Source organism: Polyergus mexicanus, unplaced genomic scaffold (assembly GCF_030449975.1).
Source record: "Polyergus mexicanus isolate NDT 795.1 unplaced genomic scaffold, iyPolMexi1.0 SCAF_11, whole genome shotgun sequence".
Taxonomy (NCBI): domain Eukaryota; kingdom Metazoa; phylum Arthropoda; class Insecta; order Hymenoptera; family Formicidae; genus Polyergus; species Polyergus mexicanus.
Genome location: NW_027223331.1, coordinates 2,315,029 through 2,331,938, shown reverse-complemented (window position 1 = coordinate 2,331,938; position 16,910 = coordinate 2,315,029). Strand labels below are relative to the sequence as shown.

Below are 16,910 nucleotides of genomic sequence, written 5' to 3'. Positions count from 1 at the left end.
AAAAATATTTTAAATGTTTTTTTTATTTAAATGCATTTTTTTTTTGAAAAAATATAACTACATTATTATTTATTTGTGATTAAAGGCCAATGTTTTAGTTTCGAAATTATTTTCTCAAAATTATCAAAAAGATAATGTCTCATAAAATATATTTGTAAGTGAGAATGCTATAAACTTGAATAGTTAAAAAATTCTTAAAATGAAAAAAAAAAGAGAAGAAGAGAAAGAAAATTGTTTATTATTAAAAAATCGATCTTTAAATTCATCAATGATATCATCTCTTTGATGAATCACGCATCTAACACACTCATCGAGTGTTACAGTACTGCGCGTCGGCGCAGTGACTCTTAATCGATCGCGGAATATCGCTTGTATTCGGATCACGTGAACGGCGACGTCATCGCGTCATCAAAGAGACCGACGTAACAAGCGGTTACATCGCGCCGGTGATCGTGCGTCTAGTGCGGCGTGCCGCGTTCAATTTTATCGCGTGCAACGCGTCTTCTTCGCTCGTCGTCATCGGCGTGCGTGAACAAGCGCCAATACCGCGATATCGAATAATTATCTCGTATGCCGTGTCTCGCGAGGATGAAAATGCCTCGCAAGAGAACGTTCACGCTTCACGAGGTATTCACTGGACGCAGGAACGGCACGAAGGTGAGTCCCCGATCGGTTGTCCTTCAATTTATCCGATCGCTTACGTGGCTTCGCTGCTCTCGAAATCAGCTGATCGCTGGCTACGTGGTGTTTCACAGAAATGGAGAGAGTCGGTATACTTAATTTGTAAGTTAACCTCAAAACGAGTAATGGGTTCGTATTAATAACGTATCCTTTGTCAGGCATTGGGTATCAATTTCCTATCGCGATTTATCCTCCTTAAGAACATAATCAAAGTAGAATGTCGATATGTGACATTTACGAAGTTTCAAGATCGTTATTTAAATATTCATCGAAGCCTTGATATATTCTATTTAGCGCTACTAATTTTAAGCTGACAGAACATTTTTTCCTTCGACAATGCTTAAGAATAATTTTCTACAGAGTTATAGGACTTTCTCTTGTTATTCACTCTCTCTTTATTTTTATATATAAGAAAGTTGAGAGCTTGTTTGATCTCCTTACTTTGGGGATTTAAAGGTGAATTAATGGTGACATTAACAGATAAGAGGAGTTGTAAAGTTTCTCAATTGATTATCATATGAAAAATGTAATCTTGTTTCTTTCACTTCACATTCATTCGAAGGAATTATTTAAAACAATGTGTTTCCCGGATTAACTATAAAAAAAAATCAATATAAGTCAATTTTTAAACGTGAATTATTATCACAATAATTTTTATTAATTTTTAAAAAATTTTATAGAGACGAGGTGTAGACTAACTTTACACATTTCGTTTAATTTTATTATCTTATCGTGTATCATTATTTAAAATAATAAGATTAAATAGAGAAGTACACGTATAAAAAATTAATTGTTATATTCTCTCTATAAAAAGTCTCTTTCAAAAACAATCATTTACCATATACCACTAAAGCGAAATCACTAATAATTATAACTGAAACTTTAGAAAACTAGTTACATCGCTAGGACACATAAAACAAAATATTTATATGTCGTCCGTTATTTATAGTTAATTAAAATCGAATAGAAATTTCATAAAGTTTCCTTGTAAATGAATTTATCCTCGTAGTTATAGACAATTTCCTTCACAATTATTTTACGCGATTAGAAAATTGTTAAGCAAAATTAAAAATGAGTTCGCTACCTGTTGCATATTATTATAAAAAATACTCTTTTACCCTATACTATTTTCCTTGTGTACTATTTTTCTCGTATCCACACAATTGATTTTTTTTTCCCCCAATAAATATATTCATTGTTTATTTTTTTTTTGGTATCTTATCGCTTTCTAGAAGAACTATATAATTTTTTGCGTCAAAATAGTATGTTTATTTGATAAATTAATGTAATAAGATTTCATTTTGTGAAAATAATACTTATATAAGACAATATAGTGTTTTGCTTCTTAGAAACGAAACTATATAATGAATGTACTACATACATGGTCATTGTGATGCGTATGCTTTTATATTAACTTCGAATACAATTCCATTGGTCGAATTGCGTGACTTGTCTCGATTATAAACTTGATTAAGGTCAATCATGAGATAATTAAGCTCAATATTGCGAGTGACAAAATTTCTTTGTGTAAATAAGAAAGCGGTAACTCTTCGAAATCATTCGGCTTGATTGGACTTTGACTTATATAAAATTATATTAATATATATATATATATATATATATATATATATATATATATATATATATATTACTATTTCTTTGTTATATTATCATAAAGAATAACTTATATGTATATTAAAAAAAAATTCTAAGACTTGTAGGATCAATCAAAGCATGCATTAAGAATCATCATTTGCCTAGTTATAATATGACACGAAATATTGATCGATCAAGAAACGTGGCCTTTATGTTTCACCGCAAAATACGTTTAAGAATGTCCTAAGAAATAATTTATAACGAGTATGTGTAATGTGCTTTGTATCGACAACTGCACCGACATACACACGCGGTATATAAGTTAAATAATGATTTAAATAAAAATAATTTAAATAAATTTTTATAATTCGCACGAAAAGACTTAATAATCCGTAATATTAGTGAGTAATATTTCGTAATTAAATATCATTCTTGCAAATCAGAATAGATTTTTCTCTCTAAGTAATTTTTTCGAGTTTTATCTATTGCTACTACATAAGTTCGATTAACCGTGTTACTGATGTAATACCTCAGTTATTACATACATCACTTCAATTTAATCTTATATAAAATGATCATTTGAATGTCATTCTCTTAGGTAAGTACTAATTATTTTGTAGTTATATCTTCTATAGACTCCATCAATATTAATGACTTTAGAATAAATCGAAATATAATAATCCAGAGTTTCTAGCAATTAATTACCAGTTATGTAATGTAATAATTGTTTACTTTACTACCACTTATTTATCACATTATACAAAAATCATTTGAAAAATTAAAATCAATTATGTTTTGGTACTTTTATTACAAAATAATTAGCATAAATTTATTTTAATATAATTTAATGAATACTAAAAAAAACTACGCAAATTTAATTTTTAGATGTAAATATATACTGGTAGCTATTTTTTGGCTCATTACATATAACGTTTCATTTTTTTCTCTTATACGAAAGAATTTTGAATGAATCATTAGTTTTGTGATTAACTATAATCAACCGCTAAAAAGTTCCACGTTTTATATTATATCATGTTTTACTCATAATAGGTATAATATTCTCGTCTCGCACTGTCGCAAGAGCACGATCGAAAACCAGCGCAATGGTGGGGTCATAAAGATAGTCAACGCCTCGTGGTCTGGTTGTGCCTTTCAGTGCCGGCATTTCGTTCGGTCTGCAATCATGTCGATTGTATCGCGATTTCTTCCGTTCATTGCGTGTTTCGAATCGCATTTATCGTATCTCGTGAAATTGTAATCGCGTTTCTCCACGTGTTTTCAAGCTTCATTTTTGACGTAAGTGACACTTCGGACACAACGACAATGTTGACATTGTCATCTTTTTCATTTGTTATAATCGAATTTGTGACTTGTTCAATTTCATTATGTATTATCTATACATATATCAAGGTCGTTTTATATTCGACATGATATGACTCAGAAAACGAGGAAAATGTTGATGTTGCAAAATTTCCTATTCACAATTGCTAGCAGATTACATTTATTACGGAGTTACAATAATATGTTGCTATTTTTGCATTGAACTCTTACTCCATCTTCAACATGATTCGTTAAAAATGAAGATAATGAATTATGCTAATGCCATTGATTACATTTTGGCTTATCATTAATTTTTTTTGCAATCAAACAAAAAGAAGATGGAAATATAATAATAATTGCAACATATTGTATTTAAAGGGATACAGTCTCGAAAATATGAATCTTTCATGGAGAAGCTAAACAAATCTGTTATATTAATTTTTAGAAACTATTTATATCTCACACATATTAATGTATCATATATCAAGTTTTAGAAAGTGTCTTGTTGTTTGCATCTTAGAATTGTTTTATCTCTGACATTAAAAAATGAAAATTATATTGCAGCTTTTCGTAATTTTCTACACAAACTAAAAGTTCAACTTTTTAAATTAAGATTCAAACAATTTTTGCATAGAAATGTCGCTTCTTCCAATCATGCATAGTTAAATAATGTATTTTTTATTTTTTTATTATTCGTTATTATGATTTATATTCATAAAGTTTTATGTAGTGTTTTATCTTGAAATATGCAAATATAAAAGACCGTAATTGCGCCTCAAGTTGTAAGGTGCTCAGTTTTTGTGCTAATATACGATCAGAACGTTTGATTCTATCTATTATCATTTAAAAAACTTACATAATACCATGACGAGACATAAAATATGAAACCATACTTATTATTAGATAAAAAATATTCCAAAATGCATAAAGTTCTTTTTGTATGGTCATCGAATATCTTCAATGTCTAGCTTTATCATGAATTAATTTTGCATATGTCATGCATACATTTCTCATTTGATGGCAATAATTTCTTACGGAAATATAATATCCTATGTGCAATCCTAATAGTGCCTATGCTTTATACTTTATACGAAGATCAGTTAAACGTTTCATTTGAATATATCGCGGATATGGATCAGAATATTGCTGACTATAATTCGATACATTCGATTCTTTTCTGTTTATCGCGACATATGTTTATAAAGAGTGTTTCAGAATATTCACAAATTTTCCTTTAATAAATATTTTTACAAATTTGATTAGAAGAAAATATACGATAATTTGATAATTTTTATGTATATATTATATATAATTAATTAATATTACATTTAATTATTAATTATATATATAATCGATATATTGAATTATACTTCAAATAAAAAATAATTAAAATTAATTTAGTAAATAATATGATATAGATAATTATGCTGATGATTCTGTAAAATATATATTTTACAAAGATTTTATATGCATAATAAAATATAAAACAAAAACTTTAAATGATTGCTTCATGCTATTGTAGAGATGCATTGTTATTGATATTTGCGCAAAATTACAATTGCGACGTGCACGGTAATTAAACCACAATCATAAACCATTTATCCACAATCTCTTATGTGTATAAAAAGCTAAGTATGCGTTTTTTTCCTATAAAATTAATTTTTCTCTTCCCTATTCTTAATGAATATGGTTTCATAAATAAATTTTTGTGAGGACTTCCATACACAAAGAGCTTCAAGAATGTCGATATAAATTCCGCGTAGGAATTTCATCTTATTCTCATAAGTCATGACCTTGCAATACTTTGAATACCTTGCAAGCTTATTGACGCCATATTATACGTTGACCAACGCGAAACATCGTAGACGCCACGTACGATTTTCTTCTATAAAATAATGATTATTAATTTAAATGAATTCTCTCTGTTTTACAGAATCCGAGGTGATCTTTGTGCTTTCACTTCGCACAAAAGATTTGTATACTTTATTCAAACAACTGTATCCGCGCAAAAAATGGAAGAATTTCAAAGGTGAAGAAACATATTTGAGAACATACCTCCTATTTTTATCTACAATATATATATACACATTCTGTACTATTAACCATTTTATCAACTATTTTTGCGTATTTTTATGTAATATATAGGGTGTTTCAAAATTTTCAAATGTTTTTTTCTGATTCTCTGAATTCCAATTTGGAAAAAATTTTCTTTAGCAAAAATGTCCAGACATTAACGGTTTTCTGAAAACGATCGAAAGAAAAAGAGTTTTTCATAAACTAAATTTTGTGAAGAGTCAATACATCAACAAATTTACATTCTTCATTCCTATATTTTTAATTTCAGATGAAATTTAATTTAATAAAATTTCAACTTAAAATTTAGTTACATACACAGAAATATATAATGGAAATAATTTTGAAGACTTGTAAAAAAATGACCTATTTGGACATTTTTCCTAAAAAAAAAATCGATTCCAAATTGGCCAAAGAATCTGTTATGAAAAGGAATCTGTTGTTTTTAGGACGCCTTATTTTTTTGTTTGACTTACACAAATATTTTCTAAATAGAAAAACTTTATCTCATCATATATTTTACGAAATGTGTGTCATGATTATTTCATCATATTTCCCATTATCTTTCTTCTCACATATAGATTAGAGTCAAATTAAGCAAACTAACTATCAAGTATATTAAAGATGTTATTTATCTGTTGAAACGCGTCTTACGATTGAATCGTGTTTGTACTACGGATCCTATCTTATCCTACACTTTATTTTATTTAACAGGTATGAGGAATCTGATATGTATAAAGAACGGCCACCTTGCAGTTTACGAAGATTAGGAGGTAATGTTCTTTTTTACACATAACATGATTTAGAGAGAAGCCTTCTTTCTTTAAAAAAAAATTTGAGATATGGCGATTGATGCTATTATGAATTCGTTTTCTAGTGCAAATTTATTACTTTATATCACTATATTACTTTATTTATTACTTTATATCACTATATTACTTTATTTATTACTTTATAATCACACGTACAGACTTTTTGATTGCAGACATGGTACCAGCGCGGGTCGTACTATATATGCTCTCGTTTTCCGGATTCCTCGTGTCTTTTATGATGCGAACGGATATCAACATCGCTATGGTGGCCATGGCGAAAATACCGTCAACATCGAATGAAACCATCGCAGTAACGTCCTATTGTTACACAATGTCGAATGCGTCACATGTGGAAAATACCAGTGTAATCAGATCGGAGGTATGCTTATACAAGTATTGCGATAATGAGATAAATTACTAATTGTAACAGCATAATTTTTTTCTATCACGTGCGCACTCGTTGCGTATAATATTTAAAAAACCAATGATTAATTTCCAGCGATAACGGAACCAGTTTTCTCGAACTTATTATCATAACTTTTTATCAAGCTTTTTCCATAAATTGTTCTTTTTTTAAGGTTTAAGTTATATTTAAATGAGAAATGAAACATGCACGCATAATGTTTATTCAGTCAGGTCGAGACACTTCGCATAATGACTTGCACGATTAACGTCACGACAATCTGTTTGAGTACGATGAATACGGCGCAGGTACCATTGTCATCGTTCACATTATCAATATAATGTGAATACATTCCACGCGCGTGTCATCAAAAGCATGCAAAATTTCTTTAAAGTGTATAGTTTTATGTAGTTTTATATACACATAAATAGAGTAATGTAAAAAGAATAAAAAGTTCCAATAATGCGAAAATAAATACTTTAAATAATTATTTAAAAAATTATTAAATATTTGAAATAATTATTGAATAATTAAATAATTATTTAAAAATTAATGAATCTATAAATATCATGAACCAAGATATAATTTATACGTGATAAAGAAAAAGAGAGAGTCTCGATTCTGTGCTGAAGTTTGATAAAATTCATATACTTATACGCAATATTTAAATGTCAAGGATTAGCAGCCTTTTTATGCATGTTTTTTTGTTATAATGTATCAGATAGAAATGTGTGATTAATTGCAAGAGATGTATTCGTAATGAGTCTTATTTTAAATTTGACAAAATGGAATAAATGATCATAACATTTATTCTATTTGTCATCCGGGAATCATGACGTGTGAAATTAATGATGTTTCTAATTTTATCATCAACGTTATAAAAATCAACACTATAACACGTAAAACGATTCAAGCGAGTAATATTAAATTATATATATATACACTATATTATATATAGTAATATTATATTAATATTATCTATTAAATTAAATTTTAATAAATTAAATTTTAATTAAATTAAATTTTTAATAAATTTTTGTAATGAGATTATTGCAATTATATAATATCATAGCGAAAAAATCAGCAAACGGGAGATCTTATTGTTAATTTAAAAATAATGCTTATTTTTTCTAAAAAATTATAGAGTTCAATACCTGCAGTATTTTTTTATGCAAATAATAGAAATCTTGTAAGGATTTAGGCCACTATATTTTCTTTTAAAGAAATCCAATCACAACTTCCGGTGAAAAGTTACTTCATTTAATGCAAACTTGTTGCGATTAACGAAATGATTCTTGCGCATAAGCAATACAAAGTCATATATCGTTCTTATGAACAGGAGGACGGCGAGTTCGAGTGGAGTCCAGCTATTCAATCAGCCATTCTCAGTTCCTTTTACTGGTGTTATATACTATCGCAAATGCTCGGTGGTGTTCTTACTCAATATTTTGGCACTAAAACCATATTCGGCGGATCTCAAGTCGTTACTGCCGTATGCAGCCTTCTTATGCCGACTGCTGCGGAGATGCATTACGGGGCAATGATAGCGTTGCGCAGTATACAAGGCATCGCAAGTGTAAGTCTTTATGTAGTCATCGGATAGAATTACAAAAAATTTTACGGTTATATTCAGAGATAATGTAAATATCTAAAATATAGACAGCTAAAAGATGTTGCAAATTTTTGAGATCTTCTAATTGCTTTGATTTATATATTTATATTGTTCGTTTTATATTGTTTATATTTATATTGTTTGGGGTAGATTTTGGTAATTTGTATTTATCTTTCCTTGTAAAAACAGGGACTCACATGGCCTGCAATGTATGCTGTAATTGGGCACTGGATTCCACCTGTAGAGCGTTCACGCTTCATGTCTTCCTTTCAAGGTACGTTATCAAATGTCAGCCGTTAACAGAGATTTTCATGTGTTACAGTGAAACTTCGATACGTTCGATATGGCAAAATTAAGCTAAAGCTATGCGTTCCGTCATATTGCGTCGCAAATGTAATGTCGTAAAATGAAAGTCGCATACTTCCTTTTAATTGTGTTTCCGAATACTAATGCACGCTTCTTTCAGAATGGAATACGGAATGAGAAGCAATTATTTTATACTACATTATTGTTTCAGTCAAAATTCCGGACCAAGAATATAATTTGTTATTAAATGAGAATAATTTTTTATATAAACGATGCGCGCGAATTGATCGTTTATTAATGATCCTGAATAGTTCATCTCTACGAGGTTGCATTCGCCGGACCGAGGGGTATACTCAACAGCGACCGCTCAACAGCATGAGAAAGGCCGAGTATACTTCCAGCTGGTAGAATCAGCCGAGCTCGTCAAATATATTATTGCATATATATACTTGTCTCTTATATATATATATTACTTCTATCTTTTGGCTATGTCCAGTCTGCAGTACGAGCTAATCTAATCTAATCATCTTTCTTACTCAAATTTTCTCAGAGACGGACCACAAGCTTCGTTTCGTATATTTCCGCGTTTATCTTTCTGTGCTTGCTTACTAATCCAAATATCTAAACTGATTGTTAAACTCTATTGCTGCTAACACGCGTCAGGTGCTCTATAAAATAGTATGTATATCTTTACTGAGACTCGTATTGAATAAATTTCCATTGAATAAACGTTATTACTTAATGTTAGCTAAATGCACGGTGTAAGGGATTCTGTAATATTAAAAGTATTCTTATATTAACGACAAATTATTTTAACACGTGTTATGTTCTACATTTATTTAATATAGCTAGAATGTTATAGAAAATAAAAATCTGCTTCTTTCAACTTATATGCGTATGCACATTATTTTATATCATTAATTTTTCATTTATTTACACTATATTTTTTTTAAATACCGCTCTCTGTGTAAGAAGAGTGACACTCATCTTGCAGGTAGAACGAGTTTATGCTCTTATTATTTGCAGATATAGAAGTTTCATTGTCCCACCACTAACAGCTTCATCATGTTCATCCTCGTCCCCGCGTAATAAGTTTTACTTGAATCGCTTTACAGAATGAAATACATACATCGTGACTGAAGAGCAATCATCACCACGCATGAGTGTCGTAACAAACCAAGACCGAAGGCCATTCGACAAGCATCATGTTTCAGCTTTCCTCCGGCTCGTAGGGTGAGCTACGCCTAACATCTAGATTATCTATATTCAGGGTTCAGCATCGGCATTGGATTGACCTACCCGTTATGCGCATTTATCATCGCCCATTTTGGATGGAGGGCCGTGTTCTACACGACTGGTAGCATCGGTCTCGTTTGGTGCATCTTTTGGTACTGCTGTGCCTTCGATACTCCCGCTTCGCATCCCAGAATATCTAAGTTGGAACTCCGTTACATTCAGGAATGTGTTAGAAACCAAGTTATTGGAGCAAACGAGGTAAGGCAATATATATCTGTTCTTCGATGATGTCTTCTTTATGCGAACAAGCGCGCTAATATATTATTTAATATGTATGTTAAAGGATATGCCTGTTCCCTGGAAATCTATACTCACGTCTTGGCCAGCATGGGCTATCGGTATCACAACCTTTGGAAGAATTTGGGTACATTATGTCTTTATTATTCCCGGCCCAATGTACATGAAGACAGTATTAGGATTCAGTATACAGGCAGTATGCATTCATTATCCAAAAAATCTTTGTTTTTATTTTATCAATATAATATTTATCAAAGATGGATGAATAACATTTATTTTTTAGAATGGTATCCTGTCAGGTGCTCCTTTTATCTGTAGCTACTTAAGTTCCGTTGTATTTTGCTACGTCGCAGATCTCCTAGTTACGCGGCAAATCATGACTTTAATTACAGTGCGCAAGATATTTACTGCGCTATGTAAGTCCATTTGCTGATTCTTTTATTTAATACTTAGAGACTTTATATGTGAATTACAAGTAATCATTTTTTTTTCCTTATAGCTCAAGTGGTTCCTGGAATCCTCGTAGTCTTAATTGGGTACTTAGGTTGTAATATTATCCTCGTTTTAATTGTATGGTTTCTAGCTGTTACTCTCATAACAGCTGGTTACGCAGGTGCAATGGCTAATATTGTCGATATCGCACCCAATTTCGCTGGTGAGTATGCGCAACTTTTGTGAATACATTTATTTGACAGGAATTTTAATATTTATAAATCGATATACTTTTTTAGGGCCGGTATTGGCGTTTGCACAGACAATTCACATGACCGCTAGTTTCCTGTCTCCTATAGCAGCTGGTCTGCTTACACAAGAAAGCGTAAGTATCATTCTTTTTTTTTGTTTTTGTCCATTAGGATTAAAATATAGTGTGATATAAAAGCAATATAATATAATACAAAAAACAATATAATGTTTTCAATAGCAATCTCCCGATGCATGGAGAAAAGTATTTGCAGTCACCGCAGGTGTATCCTGCAGTACGTATATTGCTTATCAAATGTTTGGTACAGCGGACATACAAGCATGGAACTATCCTGATCAAAAATATCCTCAACCTATTCAAGAAGATTCTCAGCCATTAAATGATTTATCTCGCAAAAGGAGTGTAATTGTTTCAAATCAATCAAGTTTATCAAAACAAACATAAGTTATCTTTATTTCTGCTTATAAATATCAAATTAATTTTAAAATTTCTTTTACTGTCAATTTTTTGAATTAATTTTCTATTTTTCTGCTGTTAGCTTGATTTCTTGTTGAATCTTCTCACTTAACTTCTTTAATATAAAAACAATTATATTGTATATATAATACTTATTTTTTCAATATTATTATATTTGTGTAAATAGACCTGATTGTTAATATTTATGAAGAAATGATATAAATGTCAAGGTAATATATAGCGAGATTATATTTTTATGAAGAATACCTCAGATATGTCAAAATATTTCAATTCTCAATACAGTTTATGTACTGCACAAATGTTTGAAAAAATAATTGGTTATAAGCAGAGTACCGAAATTATGAGATATGATATGATAAGACATCTTATTTTGATAGTCCGAGATGTGCTGTCTCTTTAATAACATTAATAATATTTCTAGGCAGGCAGTATTGAAATACAATTCGCGTATAATTATTATCACATCTATCGTTTAAATTTAAACAAAATCTTTTATTTTATTATTAGTGTTTTTAAGGAAATAACGCATTTTAAATTTTTTATCTCAATATGATAAATATTCAATATCTCGCAAACTCTGCATTATAGTGATAAGTAATGTATGCGATAATGTTCAATTTTGTTTACATGCATTCTTTATTATAAAGTATATTGTATAATAATTTATTCATAAGATGATATATGAAGACAACTAATTTATGAAATATGGATCTCATAAAAATATAAAACCATTATTATTTTGTCTTATTTATGCAAATGTTAGAAAGCACAACAAAGATTTTACACATACATATATAAAAAATTTTAACAGATTCACATTTCAAATATCTCTAAACTTATAACAAGTTTAAGACAAGAATACATTTTCGAACATATATAAACTTTTAAAATATGCAAACCATTATATATATATATGTGTGTATGTGTGTGTGTGTGTGTGTATTTTGTATATATATTATGGTTTGCATGTTTAAATGCTTATATATGTTCGAAAAAATTTTTGTCTTAAACTTGTTATAAATTTAGAGATACTTGAAATGTGAATCTGCTAAAAATTTTTTTATCCAGTTCTTGAAATAGAATATCATTGTAATCATTATGAATTAAATAGAAAGAATTAAATAAAATTATAGAATTGGGAGACTTTCATTAGTACTTATGTTTTACAATCAGTGCCTTATGGTGCACATAGATCTTCAAATTGTAATAAAGCTCTAATAGAACTCTTTGATATTTTTAATAATCCATTGATTCTTATAAATTATAATATAAAGATTTAGGTATAAGTAATACCAGATGAAATGTTCACAATTGTAAATTAACACTACTTATTAACCTGCCATTATCAAAATGGAAAAAAGAATATTTATTATATATAGCATCATATAAAACTCTTGTTGTACAAATAAATTTATAGGATTCGTCCACACATATTTAGAGAGATTAGTTACAAATATATTCATTTATATAAATGTCACAAGAGAGAAAATGTTATGTATGTTGCTGATTATTATATCTTCTTTAGAATTCATATTTTTATAAATATATATTGCAATGATTATATTAATAACATACATGCACATTTTTTTAATAAATTATATGAGAGTATTGTAAATTTAATATTACGTAGCTACCATTGAATGAATAGAATGTGTAATTATAACTTTCTTTTTTAATTTTATTTTATTATTTGCAGACTTTATATATACATATTGATAATCAAAGTATGTATCGTACATAAATACTTCTGTAAATATGTAAGATTTGTATATTAATGATTGTGCTGTAAATGTTTTGTGGTAATATATTATACAAAATAATAGTAATTTTTTTCCATATGAAATTTATCAAAAACAAATTTGTTTTAACATCTCAAAGAAACTATAATTTTTTTATTAAATAAATAGATTTTAATAAAGATAAAACAAAAATTTTATTATGTTCTTCAATATTAATTCCAATCTAATTCATATTAGTTTCGACTTATTGTTAGTTCACTTCTTACTGCACATTTATAATCACATGAAAAAATGTAATTTCTTATGTAAAATATTTATATATTGTGTTTATATATATATATAATCAATTTTTCTCTCTTTCGACACCTTTGTATTAACTTGTTATTATTATTAGTATTAGCGCGCAAAATTCATGACATCTTATGTTAGCATTTCTGTAAAATTGAGGACCAGGAGCGCTAAGAGTAGAGAATGTATTATGCGAAATGTGTTATCATATTCTAGAAATATGTTAGCTATACGACACATATGAGATAATTTAATTCAAAATATAAGTACATGTAGTTTTATTAATCGCAGCATTTTTATCATGTGCATGTATGTGTATGTAATTTTTCCTTTCTTTCCAAAATACTAAACTATAGGCATATTATAATATGTTTGATATATTTTTTGAACTTAAAATATTATAAATTTCAAAAAACAATTACCGATTAAAAAGTAAATATTAGAAAGCTTATTTTAGAACAATTACAATTGAATAAATGATGCCATGACTTGCCAAATGTAGTAAGAACAATTTGAATTTGGTATAAATGTCTGAAGCCGAAAAAAGATTGCATATTATGTTATTACATATTTAGATTACTTGAGATATATTACAAAATATTTATATTCTTGAATTTCAGAGAATCTATGATTAGTGCATACTATATAGTAAATTCATTATTTTTGTACGAAAAATTTTTGAATAAAGTTTTAGAAAGTTAGAAATGTTTTATATAAAAATAATTTTAAACAAATTTATTTTATTCTTTCCTTTGACAACAATTGAAAATTTTAAGAAATAAATTTTCATAGCAATATGTTTAAATATATATCTTTTTATTTGTGAGTAAAATTTTGAATTATGCTAACCATTTTAAAATAATGAGTCATGAAATATATTTACCTACATTATATATCGTTATATTTTTTCACAATTGCCTTACCTGCAAATTAAAATAAAAAATAATTTAACACTCACCAACACAAGATGCGCAGCGGCGGAATTGCGACACTTGATCTATAAAACAACAAATATATAAATGATATAAATATTTCATTACAAATAATATTTCATACAAGTATATATTTATTTCTTGTAATAATCAAAAATATTGAATATATTTTATACATAATGCAAAAAGAATGCAATATGAGAACCTTAGAAAAATAAGTGATTAATATGTAAGTAAGTTTTACACTCACCCCACGGTTGCTCCGCCGTTACCTCTGATGCCTTTCAAATCGTCCGTTACTGCTTCTTCACAATGTTTATATAATCACTCGCGATTAATTACGATCGCGCACGTAAATGACTGAAATATGATTTCGTAGCGCTTCACACGGCACTCCCGAAGTTAATCAAACACGACACGCACTTTGTTACTATCGCGAGGAAGAATAATACGACAAAAATACTGCCGCGAGAAACTACAATGCCGTTACCTTCCACGTCTTGCAAACGATAGAGGAAATATGAAAATTACGCGCCCAACTTCACGCAGACGCCACCTGTCGCGACGACGCTACATCTGTTTCTATCTTCGTCACAATATACGCTTGTCTGTTTCTATCTTCGTCACACTATACGCTTGCGTATGGTTATTTTAAAGTAATTACAATTTCATATTATAATATAAAATAATGAGTATGTAAATTAAAATTATAGATAAATATGCGAATTGTATCCAAAAATATGATTGTTACTATATCTATAATTGATTGTGGTCGAGAAAATTTTTCGCGAAATGGATGTCATCGCCGAATTACCGATGCACGAATTTATATACCGGTTATTTATATACGAATTATATGACTGACAAATTTTAAAATATGGAGTTAATTACTATTGTATTTATACCAAAATGCGTAAAGACGTCTCTCAGAATCTATTGTGTAACCGCGACTTTTTGTTAGTGATCAAACGAGATGAATAGAATCGGCACTTTCACTTTGATACCATGCGACATGATGTATAACGACAATTAATAAATTTTATGACTAAAAATTACGATAAACGCTGTGTGATGTGTATAAAATGATTATATGCGCACAAACATTTCGAACGTACCTCGCAAAATGCATGTATATGCATATGAAAGATAAACAGCCGATGTATCACGATACGTGAAAATGTACAACAGTAGGTATCGCGTAAAGTTGGCCGCGGCAGGTGACCACATGCGAAGTTAATCGCGCAATTTTCAAATTCACTCTGCCGTTCAAAACAACGTATAGAATGAGTATTTAAATATGTTACTTTCATTATTTTTATTTATTCTTTATTTGCGTAAATTATCATTTTACTTTCGCCAGGATCGAATGATGCGTCATCGATTCGCATCATTACACACAAACAATATTAACTTTTTGTTATTTGAATTAGATATTAGATGATTGAATTGCACATTTAAATTAATGAAAAATTCAAAGCACGATGTAAAATATATCTCAATTTAAAAATAATATTAAAAAGAAATACTTATCTTCTGTAAATATAATAAAACAGTAATTTTTTTTATAATTTTCATCTTCTATCGCTTCGATTTTTACTTCGAATAAATCGCGCGTAATTATGTACTTAATGTACTTAGCCGTTGCTTCGATACACTTGCAAATCGTTAATCATGGGAGTCAATTAATTGTACGAGCTGATAATCGTTAATTGTTCATACGGGATAGTAGCATTTCAGGAGATGTTAATGTTGAATATTCTGTTTCTTGCATTTTAAATTAATTTCGATAAATAGCTATTAATCGCGTATTTTTCGTTTTATTTTGTAGACCTGTTAACGTTCCCTAATATAACGATTAATACCGCTTGATTGAAAGCGTTTTGAAATATATTGTTACTTGAATTTTACTTTAATAAATATGTTCCGATGTTATTGATGTTGTGATTTGTTTTATGTATATAAGTATAATTTATTTATTAAAATTATAAACATAATTGTAAAAAAAAAACAAGAAAATAACACTTATAATTTAGCATGATTTTAATAAAACAATGATATGCGCATTTAATTAATAAAAGAATAGTCTTTACGAAAAAGAAAAAGAATAGATTTTAGGATTATTATAGTACTAAATTAGTATTATTTCTGATATTAAAAAACAGGATTATATAGCCTTTTCTCCTTCTTTCCATTCCTGCTGGCTATATGCGCTCTTTAGAAAAGCGTTTCTTATGATGATATGCAAATGTCTCTTAAATTTATCGTTTATTATTTAATTCAATCATAGATATCATAGAGAAAGAAAATATTTTCTTTAACGTAAGTTTTTTTTTTTTTAATTAAGCTTTTTTAAAGATACTTGGGCTAAACCCGTAATTGCGATTATTTATTACACGTATACCACATTTATACATATATCACAGTTTGAGTACTTA

General features: G+C 28.8%; 1 protein-coding gene and 1 long non-coding RNA gene across 3 annotated transcripts in view; one reads left to right on the top strand and one right to left on the bottom strand.

Moving 5' to 3' along the window:
• Nucleotides 1-15,785, bottom strand: part of LOC138937442 (uncharacterized) — a 33,456-nt gene extending 17,671 nt beyond the window's left edge. Inside the window, exons 1-2 of the long non-coding RNA XR_011447518.1 lie at nucleotides 14,726-15,785; nucleotides 14,502-14,540 (exon numbers count right to left, since the gene is read on the bottom strand). This is a non-coding gene — a long non-coding RNA (uncharacterized lncRNA). The remainder of the gene's footprint in view (nucleotides 1-14,501; nucleotides 14,541-14,725) is intronic.
• Nucleotides 429-12,305, top strand: LOC138937441 (sialin). Of its 2 annotated transcripts, none has more exons than XM_070303742.1 (12): nucleotides 429-657; nucleotides 5,531-5,626; nucleotides 6,385-6,443; nucleotides 6,656-6,861; nucleotides 8,225-8,461; nucleotides 8,687-8,771; nucleotides 10,074-10,297; nucleotides 10,383-10,532; nucleotides 10,620-10,752; nucleotides 10,836-10,991; nucleotides 11,068-11,153; nucleotides 11,259-12,305. In XM_070303742.1, exons 2-12 carry the CDS (start codon nucleotides 5,610-5,612, stop codon nucleotides 11,481-11,483), a joined length of 1,578 nt encoding a protein of 525 aa, XP_070159843.1. In that variant the 5' UTR covers nucleotides 429-657; nucleotides 5,531-5,609; the 3' UTR covers nucleotides 11,484-12,305. The 2 variants fall into 2 exon arrangements, with proteins under 2 accessions (XP_070159843.1, XP_070159844.1); XM_070303743.1 differs by lacking the exon at nucleotides 429-657 and adding an exon at nucleotides 3,441-3,573.
• Nucleotides 15,786-16,910: the final 1,125 nt, after the last annotated feature.

Bases quoted from the DNA above. Each gene is read 5' to 3' on its own strand.
- LOC138937441 (XM_070303742.1), top strand. The intron at 8,462-8,686 runs GTAAGTCTTTAT...TTGTAAAAACAG, and splicing joins GTATACAAGGCATCGCAAGT to GGACTCACATGGCCTGCAAT. The intron at 10,533-10,619 runs GTATGCATTCAT...TTTATTTTTTAG, and splicing joins TAGGATTCAGTATACAGGCA to AATGGTATCCTGTCAGGTGC.